At 45.7% G+C, this 20,395-nt stretch overlaps 1 protein-coding gene across 3 annotated transcripts in view; it reads right to left on the bottom strand.

Annotated features, from left to right (window-relative positions):
* SASH1 (SAM and SH3 domain containing 1) overlaps positions 1-20,395 on the bottom strand; it is a 211,034-nt gene that overhangs the window by 156,958 nt on the left and 33,681 nt on the right. For all 3 annotated transcript variants that reach the window (XM_055266799.2, XM_055266800.2, XM_055266802.2), the window contains exon 2: positions 3,608-3,736. In XM_055266799.2, the coding sequence (XP_055122774.1) occupies positions 3,608-3,736 (129 nt within the window). The remainder of the gene's footprint in view (positions 1-3,607; positions 3,737-20,395) is intronic.

Here is a 20,395-nt window from a genome sequence, read left to right as displayed (position 1 = left end):
GAGAATCTGAAGGCTGAGCGCAGTGACTCATGCCTGTAATCCCAGCACTTTGGGAGGCCAAGGTGGGTGGATCATCTGAGGTCGGGAGTTCGAGGCCACCCTAGCCAACATGGTAAAATCCTATCTCTACTAAAAATATAAAAACTAGCCAGGCATGGTAGCGGGCACCTGTAATCCCAGCTGCTTGGGAGGATGAGGCAAGAGAACTGCTTAAACCCGGGAGGCAGAGGTTGCAGTGAGCTGAGACCATGACATTGCACTCCACCCTGGGCAACAAGAGCAAAACTCTGTCTCAAAAAAAAAAAAAAAAAAAAAAAAAACGGAGAGAAAGAGAGAATCTGAATATGCCAATTTGGGGTCTTACTTGCTAACTACAATTTAAAGAATGAACAGTCATGCTTCCAGCCTGGCTTGAATCAGCTCCCATCAATTTTACCCACCACCAAATTCTTGCACCTTTGATGGGAACTAATTAAGTTCATGTGGTGTTTTTTTCCCCCCAGACTGTCTTCTGCTGTTTTGGAACAGAGCACGCCAAATTAGCCCCATCTGTTTGAATGAGAAAGAGGTTATTTATCCCACTGATGGGCAGCTGCCTTCCAAAGTTCCTAAACACCATGGGATGATGATGGTAACCCCAACTCCTAACCAGCTAGAATCCTGAGAAGAGCAGTTTAGTGTTGTCAGTGGTCTGTCTTCACCAGTTCACAGCAATCATTTCCTCAAGCACAGTAAAATGTCTGAGGAGGCCACGGAGTCCTACCAGACTATCATTTGAGGCAAGAATTGCAACATTCTGGCCAGATGCGGTGGCTCACGCCTGTAATCCCAGCACTTTGGGAGGCCGACGTGGGCAGATCACCCGAGGTCAGGAGTTTGAGACCAGCCTGACCAACATGGAGAAACCCTGTCTCTACTAAAAAAAAAAACAAAAAAAAAAATACAAAATTAGCCGGGCATGGTGGTGGGCGCCTGTAATCCCAGCTACTCAGAAGGCTGAGGCAGAAGAATCACTTGAACCCAGGAGGCGGAGGTTGCAGTGAGCCGAGATCATGCCACCGCACTCCAGCCTGGGCAACAGGAGGGAAACTCCATCTCAAAAAAAAAAAAAAAAATTGAAACATTCAAGAATTCAGGGCATTATGCAATATTTAAGTTGTCCTGTGGTAATCTTGCCAAAATGAAAGCATTTTTTCATTAACTATGCTCCAACAGGAGAGCCTAATGAATTTTAAGAGTGTGGGAGTCTTTTGACACATAAAGTTACTTTCTTCAAAAGGAGGAAATAACCCCAGCATTCACACATGTCAAGGAACAAAGTTAAAAGAAAGAAGCCCTTGACAACGCTGCCGCCCACCTGGGCCAAGTCGTCAGGCTCCCGTGGTGATGGCTGTCAGCCCCTGGATGACACTTCTCAGCCTCAGTCAACTTTAAACTAACTCCCATCCCTGCCACTACTAAATTGGTGAACATAAAAAAAAGAGAATCAATTAATATTTGGCAGTCATGATACAATGTTACGCCTGATCCAAGGAATCTCTACTTGGTTAAGAAAAGAAGTAAGAGTACATAAGAACACCATAGTCTTACCGTGGAAACAGATAATGTTCACTTACAGAATATAGGGCAGTGGTACCCAACCACTTGCTGGGTCCCTTATATGAGAGGAATCACAGAACCCTTGTATGTAACATAAAAATAATTATTAACAAAAGAATTCTCTGTTCCTAATTAGTTCTAAATTAGTTACTTAATTATTATTTTTGTGTGTGTGCTCACCCTAAGTAGAGAAACAGGAGGTGGGAGGAAGATAAATAAGGATTCAATTGAATCAGCAGTTTTCAAACTTTTTTTTTTTTTTTTTTGAGACAGAGTTTCACTCTTGTTGCCCAGGCTGTAGTACAATGGCACGATCTCGGCTCACCGCCACCTCCGCCTCCCAGTTTCAAACGATTCTCCTGCCTCAGCCTCCCGAGTAGCTGGGATTAGAGGCATCTGCCACCACGCCCAGCTTATTTTATATTTTTTTAGTAGAGATGAGGCTTCTCCATGTTGGTCGGGCTGGTCTCGAACTCCCGACCTCCAGTGATCCACCTGCCTCGGCCTCCCAAAGTGCTGGGATTACAGGTGTGAGCCACCGCTCCCGGCTGAGTTTTCAAACATTTTTTTAAAGGCAGAGGAACTCTGTTACTTAAAACATATCCATGCAGCCCCCACCATATGAGATGGCTCAAAAGGAACAGGTCTGGATGAGGAGATACAGAGGGCTGAACATTTTCTTCTGCCTCAACCTCACTTCTTGAGGAGGTCCTGGGGTTGGCATAATGAAACAAAACTATTTGAAAGGCACGGAACTAAAGTGAATCCAATAGTAAGATATTTAAACTGAGAAATGCAGACGCTTTTATGATATTTTATAGCAAATATACAATTTTGAACTACTGGTATATATACAAATTATATATGTAGCACCTATGCTATTTAGTTACTGTTTATCACATACAAGTCCAAATGTGCCACTGATTATACACATAAAGGTTTTCACAAACAGCCAAATTTATTTCAATGCACCTGAGAGGAGAATATAGCCATGAAAGATGGTGATGACAAAGAAGTCTCAAGGACAGGGAATATGACTACAGTAAAATGTTAAGTAATAAACGAAGAAGTTCTTTTTAAATATATAGATACAGCATTGTTTCACTGATTTTTTTTTTTTTTTTTTTATGAAAGTGTCTTTAGGCCGGGCTCAGTAGCTCACGCCTGTAATCCCAACACTTTGGGAGGCCAACGCGGGTGGATCACCTGAGGTTGGGAGTTCGAGACCGGCCTGACCAACATGGAGAAACCCCGTCTCTACTAAAAATACAAAATTAGCTGGGCTTGGTGGCACATGCTTGTAATCCCAGCCACTCGGGAGGCTGAGGCAGGACAATCACTTGAACCCGGGAGGTGGAAGTTGCGGTGAGCCAAGATCACACCATTGCACTCCAGCCTGGGGGACAAGAGCAAAACTCCATCTCAAAAAAAAAAAAAAAAAAAAAAAAAAAAAAAAAAAAAAAAAGAGTGTCTTTGGTGGTGGACTAGTTTTGCTGATTTTTAAATGCCCACAAAAACACTGGAAGGATACCTGCTAAAACACCAATGTGATTATTGCTAGATGAGAGACTACGGGTGATTTATTGTTCCTTTAAATTTTATGTTGCTTTCCAAAAGAAGAAAAGAAAAAGAGAAGAAAAGAAAAAAGGAACGAAAGGTGGAAAAAAAATTAGCCTAGACAAAGGGCTTAGAGTCAATAAAAAATGTAGTATACACTGGTGAATAGTAAAAACATACTTTTCCCTTAAGTAAACAAATAAAAATAAAAATCTATTCTTTTAATGAATGCAAAGGTTCGATCCTATTGCTCCAGCCAACACCTACTCAGTTTGATATCTGTGGCAGAACCGGACCAGTCTTTTAGGGACCTGAACTTTCTACCCCACACTGGTGCAGCAGCCTACAGATTGATACCCCAGGAAGCGCTAGCAATGGTACAAGGACCAAGGAGAAGCCCAAATTGGAGCAGCTCTTCTCACAGAAGCATATTCCCAGGACCCCCACTCACCACTTCCAGGTCCTGGGAAACCCGCCGTTTCCGCAGCTCCTCCATCCTCTCGCACACGTCGGAGAAACAGGTGTTGTAATAATCCGCATACTGCTGTGCCAGGTCATCGATGTTTCCCAGTGAACCGTCCTGAAGGGGTGGAAAAACAAAGGCGGTCAGGTCAGTCCACCCTGGAAAAGCCCACAGCCATTGGACCTCCCTCTATGCAGAGTTTATGGTAATAAAGGCCGGTATTTAAGCGGGAAACATCAAGTGCCAGTTTGTTTTACATGCAGAATCTCCTGCTCCCCAGGACAGCCCTCTGACAGGGGCCTGTTTTTTCCCACTTATATTGATGGGTAAACAGGGGCTCAAAGAAGTTCAGCGACTGCCCACAAATCCTGGGACTAAGAAGCACAGAAGCCAGCTGTCCAACCTGGGATGGTCTGGTGCCAACGCCAGAGTCTTCAACCCCCATCTCTCTGCCTGCCTAGCAGGGCTAAGACAGGAACCACCAAGGAAGCACCTTCAGCAAAGGCACCGTGTGAGGAAGACGCTCCTAATGCCCAGTGTGGCCCCTGGCCTGCACCACCACCACCTCCTGGGAAGCTCATAAAAGAGATGTCAGGACCCCTCTCCCAGGGATTCTGATGGGAGCCTGAGAATTCAGGAACCGACAGAGAACTGCATCTGGGACAAATGTCACTGCACCTCTCAGGAGACCCTCAGAAAAGTGGAAAATCTTTTTATTCATTAGTCATTAGTGTTCATTAATATTCATTATTATGGTCATTAATATTCATATTATTCATTAGACTCATTATGCACTAGGCATTCCAAGTCCAGGTGCAAGAGTACATGTTACAAATTCACCTGCATAAATAAGTAAACATGTCACTTGTTTCTTCCCCAAGGCAAGTGCCACGTAATTGCTCTAGAGCTCATTCTGAGTTTCCACCCAGCTCCATAGCGCCTGGTACTGGTTAAGTGGCCTTAGGCACGTCTCTTAACCTCCAAGGAACACTGAATAATCACAGTACCTACTTCAGTGAGGGCTACTGGAGTAACACGTGTGAAGCGCTTAGACCTTAGCCGGCTCATGTAGTCCACCCGGCATGTAGTAAGTGCTAAAAATTTCTCGCACTGTAATACTCGCTGCACGATCATGTTCCACACTATAGTCTTCTTTTAGAGCAATGGATTCCTAAATACACACCTGAATACATACAGGGAGAATGACAGAAATGCCTTGTACATTTGTAAGTTATGCCATTTCTTCTATCCGTTCATTCAGAAAGACCTCTCCTCCAGCTCTTTTTTTTAACCTCCCAACATTCTGCTCTTTGGTATAAATAAATGACTTTACCAAGACAACCAAGGAAAATAGGACTTTTAGACCACCTAAAGCCACACACACATTTTCCACTTTACAGACTGCTAGCCAACCCCTTCAGTTATTTAATGTTGGTGCACTGCCCATAGCAACACACACCTAACACTGCAAAGCAGGCTTAGATGCAAGCGGGGCTTGGGAGTTGGATTTCTCCCAAAGCCTTTCTGCTGAGGCTGGGGCAGAGCAAGGATCATCTCTACCCTGCTTCTGCATTCACTGATTTTACAGAACCAAGGGAGAGGAGAAACAGAAACGGGAAAAAATGACGCTTCAGAAAGGCTCCTTGCTTCCCCACCAATAACATGTTCTGTATTTGAGCTGACGGCCTCGAAGTTCCTAGCACAGTGTGGAGACAAGAAGGACTCTTCTAAGGCCAATAACATCTTTGAATGTGTCTGGACAAAAGTCACTCCTTCAGTACAATCAGTCTTGTCTGTCTGAGCCCACAGCCTGGATTGACACAGCAGGCAAGTTGTGGGAGACCCCCTCCTCTTCAAAATGTTGTCTATTGTCAAGTGTCCAGTGGAAAAATAACAAAGGTCAAGACGGAATCTGCTGATGCCCCTCTGAGGACATGCACCGTGGTGCTCAGCCTCCTGGCCTCTGCTGTACTGCCTCCAGGAAAGAAAACTGCCTGAAAACAGAACCTGGGCTGGGCACGGTGGCTCACGCCTGTAATCCCAGCACTTTGGGAGGCCAAGGGCAGTGGGGCGGTTGGGTGGGGGGGTGGATCACCTGAGGTCAGGAGTTTGAGACCAGCCTGGCCAACATGGTGAAACTCCATCTCTACTAAAAACACAAAAATAAGCTGGGCATAGTGGCACACGCCTGTAATTCCAACTACTCGGGAGGCTGAAGCACAAGAATTGCCTGAAATCAGGAGGCAGTGGTTGCAGTGGGCTGAGATTGCACCACTGTACTTCAACCTGGATGACAGAGTGAGACTCCATCTCAAACACAAAACAAAAACCCAGAATCTGTCTTGAAAGAAGAGGGAGCCAGGACAGAATATGTTAAGGTGGGGTTCCTGAAATGCGGCATGATAAACTGATATTAGGATCCCAAGGATCCTCCGACACACTGCAACTCAACCACACATGCCCCAGGGTCACAACTTGACCAGTTCCATCTACAGCCTCCGGATGGCCCAACCTTGCCCAACCTGCCACCCAAATGACCTTGCTAAAAGATCTGATGGAGTCTCCCCCACTGAGATCCTTCCATGCCCCATCACCCGTCCTACAATATAAACCCCAAATGTACCAGCCTGTCAGTCCCCTTTACCTGCGGTCTCCACATCCTCCATGCAGTAGGGGCCTGAGAGGACCCAGAGAGCAAGAAGCAGTTCCTCCTGGAGGCACGAAGCAGGCCTTCTCCCACGCATCCCCGGTAACCCCATCAACACCCCCCCCCCCCCGCCAAGAGAACTGAGGGAACTCCTGGAGGAAACTTGAAGATAGAAGGAGGGCAGAAGAGCAGCTCCCATGGGGGCATGGGTTCTGACCACCAGCTCCTGACAGCTGTGACTAGGAGAGCAATGCGCCATCCCCTGGGAGGCAAGGGCTCGATGCCACAGCTGCCTCAGCTATTCAAGCACCTGGGGCCAGGTGCCTGGCTCACACCTGTAATGCTAGCACTCTGGAAGGCCAAGGCAGGCAGATAATTTGAGGACAGGAGTTCGAAACCAGCCTGGCCAACATGGTGAAACCCCGCCCCTTCTAAAAACAGAGCCAGGCGCAGTGGCTCACGCCTATAATCCCAGTACTTTGGGAGGCCGAGGCGGGCGGATCACCTGTGGTCAGGAGTTCGAGACCAGCCTCACCAATATGGAGAAACCCTGTCTCTACTAAAAATACAAAATTAGCTGGGGGTGGTGGTGCATGCCTGTAATCCCAGCTACTCGGGAGGCTGAGGCAGGAGAATCACTTGAACCCGGGAGTTGGAAGTTGTGTTGAGCCAAGATTGTGCCATTGCACTCCAGCCTGGGCAACAAGAGTGAAACTCTGTCTCAAAAAAAAAAAAAAAAAAAAAAAAAAAAAAAAAAAAAAATTAGCAGGGCGTGTTAGTGGGCGCCTATAATCCCAGCTACTCAGGAGGCTGAATCAGGAGAATCACCTGAGCCTGGGAGGCAAAGGTTGCAGTGAGCAGAGATCGCACTATTGCACTCCAACCTGGCCGGGGCAGCAGAGTGAAACTCTGTCAAAGAAAGAAAGAAAAGAAAAGAAAGAATGGAAAGAAAAGAAATAATTTACTAAGGATGCCGAAAGAAGGAAGGAAGGAAGGAAGGAAGGAGGGAGGGAAGGAAGGAAGGAAGGAAGGAAGGAGAGAGAAGAGAAGAAGAGGGGAGGGGAGGGGAAGGGAGGGGAAGGGAGGGGAAAGGAAGGGAAGGGAAGGGAGGGGAAAGGAAGGGAAGGGAAGGGAAGGGAAGGGAAGGGAAGGGAAGGGAAGGGAAGGGAAGGGAAGGGAAGGGAAGAAAGGAGGGCCGGGTGTGGTGGCCCACGCCTGTAATCCCAGCACTTTGGGAGGCAGGTGGATCATGAGGTCAGCAGTTTGAGACCAGCCTGACCAACATGGTGAAACTCCGTCTCTACTAAAAATACAAAAAATTAGCTGGGCGTGCTGGCGGGTGCCTGTAGTCCCAGCTACTTTGGAGCCTGAGGCAGGAGAATCGCTTAAAACCGGAAGGCGGAGGTTGCAGTGAGCCGAGATTGCGCCACTGCACTCTAGCCTGGGCAACGAGAGCAAAATTCCATCTCAAAAAAAAAAGAAAGAAAGGAGAGAGAGAGAAAGCAAGCAAGAAAGAGAGAGAGCAAGCAAGCAAGCACCCAGGTAGTTCCCAGGACAGAGGGAGCTGGGCTATCTTCAGCACCAGGGCATCCTCCCTGATTTACCTAGGGATGTTTGTTTGCCGATACTTCAAAGAAACAAAGTGCTCACCATCCCTGTTCACCGTGAAGCCTCTCCTAGTTCCTTAGCTCCTTTCCCCAGCCTATACTGACAAAGACAAAGGAGCTCCCTTTTGTGTGTCAGTTTGAGGGCAAAGGGGAGCAACTTAACCTGAAAGCCCATTTTTATGAGTTATAGACCTGATCCCTATCACAACCGGGGCCCCTGGAAGATCCTGGGCTCTTTGGAGTTGTCTTGGTCTCAGGAACGTGATGCTATCCACATCCAGAAACTTCTGCCTTCATCCAGCCAGGAAACAAAACACACCTGCCACTCTGACCAAATAGAAAGTCCGTGTCTCCCAACAGCCAAGTGCACTTGTCAAGGGGGTTACAGCTTACACACTACCCTGTGGCTTTCTGGTCTGGAATAGAAATCCATCACTCCCTCTGTCTCTTATACACAGAGGTCCACACTGAGGTATTCCAACATGGAATACTGGTTTCTCTCTAAAACAACCAGCTTTCACATTTGTGAACTGTCCAACTTATCCCAACCAACCGTCGTCTTGGACTAACCAAGACCACTGGGAAAAAAAATTATTTATATATTATTTATGTAATTATTAATATAGCTTTGTCCAAACTACTTTCTTCCCCTTTTTCTCTTCTCTCTCATATATCCTAAGAATATTCTGATGATGTAGAAAAACCAAACTCAATGTCTTCTACAGCCTCACAACAGAGATCACTTCTGACACCACATATGGTTGGGCAGGGGAGGTGGTTCCTCTTCCTCCACACTCCAAAGAAGCAGCAAGTTCTGCAGTGGACACTAGCTGAGTGTTTTCCAGTTCAAATCTGACACTACCAAACTGGAGACAGCCTCATAACCCACAGGCTGAAGGCTCAGTCCTACAAGACTGCTCTTCACTTCTGATGCCAGAAGCAAGCTCCAGTTTCTTTTACCTGCTGCAAATTAGGGTTCCCATGACCCCCTTTTGGGGCTCAATGAATTTGCTGGAGTGGCTCGGAAAACTTGAGGAAAGACTATACTTACATTTACTGACTTATTTTAAAAGAATTCACAAAGGATACCAATGAATACCAGATGAAGAGATGCACAGGGAGGAGTATTGGGGAAGGGTGTCGGAGCTTCCCTGCCCTTTCCAGACGCTCCACCCTACGCAAACTTCTACGTGTTCAGCTATCCAGAAGCTCCCAGAACCCAGTCTTTTGGGGTTTTTATGGAAGCTTCATTATGCAGGCATGACTGATTAAATCAAAGGCCATTGACTATCAGCTCAACCTTCAGCCCCTCTCCCCTCCCCACAGGTGGGTAGGTGGGGCTAAACTTCCCAACTCTCTAATCCAGCCTGGGTCTTTCCTGTGACCAGCTTCCATTCTGAAGCTACCTAGAGTGGCCAGCCATCAGTCAACTCATTAACATACAAAAAATACACTTATCACTTTGGAGGTTCCAAGGGTTTTAGGAGTTTGCCAGAAAACAAGATTAAGACCAAATATGTATTTCACAATATCATAAAACCAACAACAAGCCAACTCTTCAGTTCAGTTCTGTTTTCCCTACAAGTGAAATTCTCTATCCCATTCCCAATCACTCGAAACTCCCCCAATAACTTGGGGACCTGAAAAATATATTTGTTGCTCCTGAGGAAAAGAGCAGCTGTTCAACTCAACTCAGGCCAAAGAAAGCCAGCATTTCACACCCTACAACATGCCGTAATAGCCACTCCTCACTCCAGATAATAATTAGAACAGGGTGGCACAGCTGCTTTTACATCTTCCCAAATTACTTTCCAGATGTGCAGTAAGTCCCCATAATTACCACTTTCATCAGTCCTGATTATTTAAATGCCAAGAAAGGCAACAGAATAGAAGAATGTATATGTGTGTTTTTAAGAGTGGGTCTTGTCTGCCATCCCACAAAAAGAATCTTTTACATTCCAATCAATGAAACCAACCAATTACCTGATGATTTTCTTTACCCACTCAAAATTCAGGCTTTAAAAAATGAAATAATAAGAATAATCATCATTTCTATGTTATACGGGGGTGGGAGGAAACTCTGGGAATGATGGATATGTTTATGACGTGGATTGTAGTGGCATATACTTATTCCCAAACTCATCGAATTGTACACATTCAATATGCACAGCTTTTTACTTATTGAGCATACCTCAATAAAGCAGTTTTTAAAAAGCCATGCTCTTTCAGGACTGTCTGACAATGTTTGCATTATTTTTATTCAGCTTGTTCCTTGAGATAGCTACAGACCTACTCCATAAAAATATTTAATTTTACTAAAAATACTTGCAACATGAGTCTGCAGGAAATTTAAATAATGCGGCTGAGCTTTCCATAGGACCACACGCTGCATCTTTACAGAAACACAAAATCTATGTCTGACTCGACATCCCACCATACTAATGTCAAGCACTGATGCTGCAAAATAAACTTGTAACTATAATAAGACTTTAAATCATCTCTACATTTATTATAACAAATATCATGATTAAAACACTGAAATGGATTCTTTAATAAGACTTTAAATCATCTCTACATTTATTATAACAAATATCATGATTAAAACACTGAAATGGATTCTTTTTTAAACCTTTTCTTTTAAGGTGTTCAAAAGTTTCTGGTCTGGAGTTTATTGCTTGCCTCATCTGTTTCACTTCTTTCTTATTTTCCCTCTTTGGTTCTCTGGCATTAAACTTAAGCAATATTAGTTCAAGTTTAGGAACATGGGAAAACTTTATTTCCTCAAAATAATTTTTTGAGAAAATTGTGAAATTTTGAGTCACGCGATCTTTTTATAAGAATTTTCCCGCCCCTGTCTTTGAAAACAGGAAAAGAGATACATGCAGATTCAAGTTCTCTTTCCTTTTCTTCTCATAGAACCTGGTCACAGCATCTGTCCATATATATGACAATCCATTTCACTTGCTGCAGATTTAAATTAAATCTGTGGAGTCATCACTCGTGTCAGCTCAATGGACAACAAACTTGTATAATCTTCCCCCAAAGCCACAGAGCACCTTTGTCCCAAACACCCGTCTTTCATACAACCAACATAAAAATACAGAGATAAGGGGCATTGTACCGAGCAGTTCAGATCGGGTGGGCTGCTGTTGCAATTAAGGAGAAAAGACACAGAGCACTGTTCCCTCAACAATCGGTTTCACAGTATTTCTGAGATTTATCCCAATTCACTTCTGTCTCTGGAAAATGGAAACCCTAAAACTACTACGAAAACAAAAGGCATTTGTATCATTACTTTTGTTATTTCTGCTCTTCTTTCCCCAGATGTCACTTCCAGTTTAGAATAAGTTGACAGACTCGGGAGAGGAAAAAAATAAAAAGAAAAAAAAGCATCTGAAAACATCAGGAGATACAATGTGATCTGTTGCATGCAGATTGTATGCAAACGAATGTGTGATCCTCCTATTTTATGTATCTATAAAGTTTTCCCCAAGGGAAAACTCACAGTGTGTTGCTCTAACTCCCCAAAGTTGAGAGGAAGACAGACTGCTGACTCCTTTATTCCGTCCTTAATAATAAGTACATATATATTTTATATAATATAAATTCTGTTATATTTACATTGCTCCTTGTTTGAAGAGGGATGGATGGAGATATATACATCCCCTCTAAGCTAAATCCATTAAAAAAAGAAATCACTATGGTACAATGAAACCTGATTTTTTGAATGACTTCACAAGGTGTTTTCACTCTTAATTAGCTTGTTTAAAGATTTTAAGGCGATAGACACTTTTAGCAACCTTTCAGGTGAAATTGCTACAACCATAAAAATGCCTTTAATTCTGGTTTTCTTGTTCTGCCTCATTGAATCCCTGTAATGTTACTGTTCTCGCCAGCTCTGTCATCACTTCCTGCCATGTCGTCGTCGTTCTGGAGACATTCACTGACTGTAATAACTGATCTCGAATACTTTTCTGAGGTATCATTCCCAGTGTTTCTACAGATGCGTTGGGCTGGAAGTATAGTTTGTCTGAAGAAAAAGTTTTAACATGTAACAACATATGCCAGAGGGACGTATTAGGTCATGCAAATGGCAAGTGAAGCCCCCAGGGGCACACCCATAGGGCAGGTGGCTGGAGTGAGGCTTATTTCATACCTTCCATCCCCTCTCTCCAAAAACACCCAGAACCTGCCAGCACCCATGTTAAATCCTGGCTTTGGCATATATGGTCATGGTGATGCTACTGCACCCAGGTGGATTCCGGTTACCATAGATACCCTCCTGAAGAATAAATGGCCTCCCAGAAGGCAGGATTGACAAACCCTCCTTCTCAGAACTCTCTCAGCACCTGCTTCTAGGTCTCCAAAAGTCTAAGGAAAAAAATAGCAGGAAAAAAAATTGGGAGGCCGGGCACGGTGGCTCGTGCCTGTAATCCCAGCACTTTGGGAGGCCGAGGCGGGTGGATCACCTGAGGTCGGGAATTTGAGACCAGCCTGACCAACATGGAGAAACCCCGCCTCTACTAAAAATACAAAATTAGCCAGGCGTGGTGGTGCATGCCTGTAATCCCAGCTACTCGGGAGGCTGAGGCAGGAGAATTGCTTGAACCTGGGAGGCAGAGGTTGCAGTGAGCTGAGATCATGCTATTGCATTCCAGCCTGGGCAAGAAGAGCAAAACTCCATCTCAAAAAAAAAAAAAAATTGGGGCATAGAATCCCCCTCAATATATGTATATTTATTTATGAATATACATTACAGCTATGTACAACCAGAAGCACTTATTAATATCAATTATATCTATGTATAGCTACAATTATTTATGTTAAAAATATACACAGCGCCGGTCGCAGTGACTCATGCCTGCAATCCCAACACTTTGGGAGACCGAGGCAGGCAGATCACCTGAGGTCAGGAGTTTGAGACCAGCCTGGTCAACATGGTGAAACCCTGTCTCTACTAAAAATTACAAAAATTAGTCAGGCGTGGTGGTGGGCACTTGTAATCCCAGCTACTCAGGAGGCTGACACTGGAGAATCACTTGAACCCAGGAGGCGGAGGTTGCAGTGAGCCGAGATGGCACCACTGCACTCCAGCCTGGGTGACAGAGCAAGACTTCATCTCAAAACAAAACAAAACAAAACTGGGCATTTCAAATGATTTAAAAAAGGAAAAATTAAAAGTACCAAGTTCTTTCCTGTGCCCAAATGGATAAGCAACTGCAGTGTCATTCACCCTGCAGATCATGACCCATTAGGGGCTGCACGGGTCGAGGGTGGATCAGAGAAGCACAGCCGCTATGGGCGATGTGGGAGCTGGTCAAGCAGCCAGTACTGCCTGCTGCCTCTGTGCCTAGTACTGACTCACCGTAGGTCAGCCAGGCTGGCAGTTATGAAGGAAGCTGGATGTGAATGAGAGCAAGGACAAAAGAGAGCCCATGACACCACTGGAGCTATGAAGACAACCGGAGTCCACATGTGTTTCTCATCAACTCCAACCTTGATGCCATGGGTGACCCACAGAGAAGCTAACACTCTTCACAATGGACCTGCACACGCGGCCGAGGACACAGAAGGCGGAGATCTGGCGGGCTCTGGAGCTGTTGTGGGTTCAGATGCTGTCTCATGCCAGCAAGGTAAGCCAGCAGATCAGTGACACCATGTGGAAGCTGCCACAATGCCTGGCATCCTACACCAACCTTCAGAGTCTAAAAAATATGCTGCTGATTCACTTCCAGCTCCCAAATCTCACACAAGGTGTCTTTTGTGAAGGTCACTAACCCAGAATCATACCGGAAAGGGTGAACACAGGACAAGCCCCCACAGAGTCTTTGGATAAATTTAAACATTTGAGACTTGCATTTGTTTAAAGGATATCACATAGCATATCAGAAGAGCACAGAAGAGGCTGGGCACAGTGGCTCACACCTGTAATTCCAACACTTTGGGGAGGCCGAGGTGGGTGGATCACTTGAGGTCAGGAGTTTGAGACCAGCCTGGCCAACCAAAATGGTGAAACCTCATCTCTACTAAAAAATTACAAAACTTAGCTGGGCACGGTGGTGCATGCCTGTAATCCCAGCTACTCAGGAGGCTGAGGCGAGAGAATCACTTGAACCCAGGAGGCAGAGACTGCAGTGAGCCGAGATCCTGCCATTGCACTCTAGCCTGGGCGACAGGGCAAGACTCCATCTCAAAAAGCAAAACCAAAAAAACCAACCCTGTCTCTACTAAAAATACAAAAATTAGCCGGGCATGGTGGCAGGGGCCTGTAATCCCAGCTACTCCGGAAGATGAGGAAGGAGAACTGCTTGAACCTGGGAGGCGGAAGTTGCAGTGAGCTGAGCTCGCGCCACTGCCCTCCAGCTTGGGTAATAGAGAGAGACTCTGTCTTTAAAAAAAAAAAAAGCACAGAACAGAATGGAAAATGTTGAAACACATCTCATGAAGCTTTGTGTATATAGTACTGCATTTGACCACAATGTAAAATATATCCCTTCCAGTGAATCTCTGACAAAAGTTTGAAAGTCACTGATGGAAGGCCAGGCATGGTACTTCACACCTATAACCCTGAGACTTTGGGAGGCCAAGGCCAGTGGATAGCTTGAGACCAGGAGTTCGAGACAACCTGGGCAACACAGTGAAACTCCATCTCTACTAAAATTACAAAAATTAGCCAGCTGTGGTGGCACATGCCTGTAATCCCAGCTATTCAGGAGGCTGAGGCAGGAGAATCACTTGAGCCCAGGAGGTAGAGGCTGCAGTGAGCCGAGATTGTGCCACTGCACTCCAGCCTCGGCAGCAGAGCAAGACTCTGTCTCAAAAAAAAAAAAAAAGAAAGGAAGTAAGAAAGTCACTGATGGAGTTCGCTTCCTAGGCGACAGCCATGGGGGCCCACACTGTCTCTATGTTAGAACCCCACTGCCTGTGAGTTTCCCTGTCACTATCCACCCGTCCTCCTCAGCACACCCTTAAATGCAATGATTCCCCCAAGGTCCTCTGCATTTTTCTCTTCTTACACTCCCTGCTCCCTTGGGGAACTGTCCTCTGTGGTAGGATGGCGTTAAAGCCGCAGCAGAAACACTTTCCCCTCCTCTACTTCCAACAGGCCCAGTGCAGCCCGCTTGACCCTAGGATTCGGCAGGCTTGAGACTGGTAGCAAAAATGTTATTACCAAAATCTTATGCATGAACTAGTCATCCCCAACTACCTACTGGGAAGAAATCTGAAAAGTTTAGTCTAAATATGAACAAACTCAGTTTCCTGGCCAGGCAGAGGAGCAGCTCTAATAAAAGAGATGAAGAAGGCCTACTCCACATCCCTCATGCAGAGTATATGCCAGCACCTCTGCACAGCACATTGATTGTCACATATGATGAAGAAACTGAGGAAAGCTGTAACATTCGCTTGTGTTTACGCCCTTCAGTCATCAACAGTTTATAGGATATTTCATTAATTCAAATAATATTTACTAAACATCTACTATGTTCCAAGTGTTGTGCTAGGTGTTAAGTATGCAATATAAAATCAAAAAACATAAATGTTTATTTCTACTGCACAGAAGAGCAAAGTGTGGCCATTAGTTTATTTTAATGCAGTCATATGGTTAAGTCATGAGAACTTGTTGAAGGGATTTACTAAGCTGTGTGCTTAGTATTAGATCTCTTTGGAATGAAAGGCTCTGAAAAATCCAATCTGCTGGCTATCAGTGGCTCAAAAGAGTATTACACAAAAACCCAAAGAACTTGAAAATGCGGAGAAAAGAATGGGAACATTGATCATTGGTTTTTAAAAAGTACAAGCCTAGATTCAGACTCTAAATGGACATTTGGATTTAGCAGATGGCAGTTTTAGACTGAACTCATTTTCCATTTTTAATCTGCCCTGAGCTTAATAGAATCACAGATTTGAAAAGCGGCACAGCTAATTGGGTGGGAGTGAAGTCACAATTTTAGACCACATTCACAGATCTTGATGAGCATGAATCACACCGAGTTTTCTCTGCCCGCCTTTTTGGCACACAAACGTGAGGATGTGAACATTTTCAAGCATTTGACCAACAAGATCTGAATGTAATATGACCAGAATTTTAGAAATGAAAATATTGATCTCAGAAGAATCTGAAATTTCTAGTACTGTGGTCAAATGATGTAAAATATTTGAGTTTTTGTGTTTTAGAAAAATTATCATCTGCCACAGCTTGACTAGAGAGCCTCGCGGTGTGACCGTCTGTGGTATGAGACTGAGCTTGACTGGCTGATTTCCTCACACAGCTCCTCGGTGCAACCGGTAAGTGAGACGCAGGAGTCCAGACAACTCGATCAAAACTGACTGACAACAGGCATCACACTGGTAACCATTTGCTTTTATACAACTAAAGTTGAAGCAACTGTTTCTTGGTGCTATTGCTAAAATTCCACATTTTTAAGAACTGACAGGTAACAACTAAAAAATACTCTTTGCGTAGCACCTACGTTCCGCATCTCACAAATGGCTGCACACGATATCCAGGACTTGCTTTAAAATCCTGGGTCTGGGAGGGGTGGTGAGTGCAGATACAGATGGAACAAGATCAGCGGTGATGGAACATGGCAGCTCTTTAACATACGCTCCCTACTTGGTATACATCTGAAATTTCCCACTCTAAGGAGTTTTTAAAAGGTGGCTTATTTACGTGTTTGTTGTTACCAGGCAACTTTAGAGTTTATGAAAGCTGGGAATGGATCTTATTCATTTTTATAACCTCAGTATCTAACATTATTGTAACGCCCAACACTTAGCAATTATGTAATAAATACTTATCAAATGAATGAACAGATGGATGGATGGATGGATGGACGGATGGATGGATGGATGGATGGATGGATGGATGGATGGATGGACGGCCGGACGGATGGCAGTAGAGTTGATCCCTCTCTTTCCTGAGAGTGCCATAAAATTCACTCAGTAACTAGGAATTGACAGACTGCCCGCGAAACCAGCATTTTTATATATAATGGTGAGCTTCTAGTCACAATTCTTGTCCCTACTGACCTCACAAGAGTAATACAGTCTAACGAGACATTGATACATGAAATACATCATTAGAAACAATAACAAATGAAGATCTGAGGGAAGGGGGTAGGAAGAAGTTCCAGACAGAGGGAATATCAAATGTAATTCCTCTGAGTCCAGAGAGAGAGTTTAACATGTTCCAAGAGGTAAAGCTACCCTGGGTAACTAAAAGGTCAGGATGCAGGGGTGTGGCAGGACAGGGGACTGGAGAGACAGGAAGAAACCCAGGTTTGGTGATTCCTCATGAATTCAATAGCCATAGATATTTAAGCAGGAATATAAAGGGCATGCAGTTTGCTTTAAATAAAGTATGAAATTCGCTGTCATACACTCCAGTGAAAACCAAACCACAGAGATTTTGAAAACTGTGACCCTGATTTCATTAACTTTGCATCCACACAAAAAGCTCTCAACAGAACATACAGTTGGCACCTGTGAATTGATAGTGCCTTGTCCCTCACCAGCTAGAAAACCAAACTAACAAATGGGGATATAATCCTAGAAGCTCATCCAGCCCTTGGCCAACTCTGTTTCATTATACTTTTGTCCAGCTGTGAATCTTAATGCTGCTGACACCAATAAAGTGAATCATTAGCATGGTGTCTGCCTCTGTGATCCTTGGCAGCAGACCCAGTCCCACCTCTGTCATGGAAGAGACTGAACAGTGAAGACAAGATCTAAATCCACTGGGATGTTATTCCTCTTTTCAGGTATGGCCACAGTCCAACAGGGAGAGAAAAGCTTCACAGAATAAGGGTGGCCTACATGAGAAAGAATCATCAACCAGGCACGGTGGCTCACGCTGATAATCACAGCACTTTAAGGCAGGTGGATCACTTGAGCCCAGGAGTTTGAGACCAACCTGAGCATCATGGTCAAACCCCAGTTTTACCAAGAAAAATATATAAAAATTAGCGGGGCATCGGCCGCCCCATCTGGGATGTGGGGAGCGCCTCTGCCCAGCCGCCCCATCTGGGAGGTCTACCACGGAGGCCAGAAGCAATGTGGGGGCTGGACGTGGTGGCTCACGCCTGTAGTCCCGGCGCTCTGGGAGGCCGAGGCGGGTTGATCACTTGAGGCTAGGAGTTCGAGACCAGCCTGGCCAACATGGCGAAACATATGAAAAATACAACGGACAAACCAACCAACCAACCCAGTGACAACAGAACAGGTCTACCCTGGAGTCATACTCTAATTTTTTCTGTTTTCCTCCCTTTCTGATCCTTTATCCCACTTTCTTTTTCTTCCTCTTCCTTCTTCTTTGTCAAATAGAGGATTGAGTTATTATCATTGATCCATACAAAGTCCCTCTCTCATTTATTTTCTTTAATTCCCACTCCCCATTTCTATTCCCTGTCTTCCCATGTGCAACCTTCCTAATATGTTTGATATGCATCTTTTTGTTTGTATATATTTTTAGAAAATGTTTATTGTTTTGTGTGCAAAAAAAATTAAAAAAAAAAAAAATTTGCGGGGCATGATGGCACATGCCTGTGGCCCCAGCTACTCAGGAAGCTGAGGTGGGAGGTTCAATTAAGCCAGGGAGGCAGAGGCTGCAGTGAGCCAACATCGTGCCACTGCACTCCAGCCTGGGCAACAGAGTGAGGCCCTGTCTCAAAAAAAAAAAAAAAATTGTGGCCGGGCTTGGTGGCTCACTCCTGTAATCCCAGGACTTTGGGAGGCTGAGGCAGGTGGATCACCTCAAGTCAGGAGTTTGAGACTAGCCTGGCCAACATGGTGAAACCCCACCTTTACTAAAAATACAAAAAAAATTAGCCAGGCATGGTGGCACATGCCTGTAATCCCAGCTACTCAGGAGGCTGAGGCAGGAGAATCGCTTGAACCTGGTAGGCAGAGGCTGCAGTGAGCCAAGATTGCACCACTGCACTCCAGCCGGGGTGACAACAGCAAAACTCCGTGAAAAAAAAAAAAATTGTGGGTGACTGAGAACTCCAGTCAATGGATCAGGAAGTTTGGCATCTGAACCCTTCTCTCTTTCGCTGCTACTTACTGACCCAGAGTAAGGTAGTTAAATGTGTACATGTGTAAAATGGTCATTACAAAGCTACCCCATAGGCTGTAATAGGATTAAATAAAATACTTGTAAACCCTTGACAGATTATCTGGCATTCAATAAGCACTCATGAAATAGAAGTCCTCACTCCTCCAACAGGAAGGTTAAAATTTCTCCTATTATTTGATGGGACCAAGTTATATCACATGAGTGGCACAGAATTCCAACCTATCATAAACATAAAGATCTAGAATTTCAATACAGGGACGGGCCTTACATACGATCTCATTTGATAATTTTATTTCAAAGATGAATTAAGAGTAACCAAAGACCATCGTCTGGGAAGTGAGGAGCGCCTCTGCCCGGCCACCCTGTCTGGGAAGTGAGGAGCGCCTCTGCCCGGCCGCCCCGTCTGGGAAGTGAGGAGCGCCTCTGCCCGGCCACCCATCGTCTGGGAAGTGAGGAGCGCCTCTGCCCGGCCTCCCATCGTCTGGGAGGTGAGGAGCGCCTCTGCCCGGCCGCCCCATCCGGGAGGAAGTGAGGAGCGCCTCTGCCCGGCCGCCCCGTCTGGGAAGAAGTGAGGAGCGCCTCTGCCCGGCCGCCCCGTCCGGGAAGAAGTGAGGAGCGCCTCTGCCCGGCCGCCCCGTCCGGGAAGAAGTGAGGAGCGCCTCTGCCCGGCCGCCCCCGTCCGGGAAGAAGTGAGGAGCACCTCTGCCCGGCCGCCCCGTCTGGGAAGTGAGGAGCGCCTCTGCCCGGCCGCCCCGTCCGGGAAGAAATGAGGAGCGCCTCTGCCCGGGCGCCCCGTCCGGGAAGAAGTGAGGAGCGCCTCTGCCCGGCCGCCCCATCCGGGAAGAAGTGAGGAGCGCCTCTGCCCGGCCACCCATCGTCTGGGAAGTGAGGTGCGCCTCTGCCCAGCCACCCACCGTCTGGGAAGTGAGGAGCGCCTCTGCCCGGCCGCCCCGTCTGGGAAGTGAGGAGCGCCTCTGCCCGGCCGCCCCGTGTCTCGGTAGAAGTGAGGAGCTCCTCTGCCTGGCCGCTCTGTCTGGGAGGTCTACCACGGAGGCCAGAAGCAATGTGGGGGCTGGACGTGGTGGCTCACGCCTGTGGTCTCGGCACTCTGGGGGGCGAGGCGGGTTGATCACTTCGGGCTAGGAGTTCGAGACCAGTCTGGCCAACTTGGCGAAACATGAAGAATACAACAGACAAACCAACCAACCAACTCAATGACAACAAAACAGGTCTACCCTGGAGTCATACTCTAATTTTTTCTATTTTCCTCCCTTTCTGATCCTTTATCCCACTTTCTTTTTCTTCCTCTTCCTTCTCCCTCTTCTTTGTCAAATAGACGATTGAGTTATTATCACTGATCCATATAAAGTCCCTCTCTCATTTATTTTAACTCCCACCCCCATTTCTATTCCCCGACTTCCCATGTGCAACCTTCCTAATATGTTTGA

Source organism: Symphalangus syndactylus, chromosome 2, assembly GCF_028878055.3.
Source record: "Symphalangus syndactylus isolate Jambi chromosome 2, NHGRI_mSymSyn1-v2.1_pri, whole genome shotgun sequence".
Classification (NCBI taxonomy): domain Eukaryota; kingdom Metazoa; phylum Chordata; class Mammalia; order Primates; family Hylobatidae; genus Symphalangus; species Symphalangus syndactylus.
The sequence above is the reverse complement of the archived record's forward strand: the minus strand, read 5'-3'. Positions and strand labels throughout refer to the sequence as shown.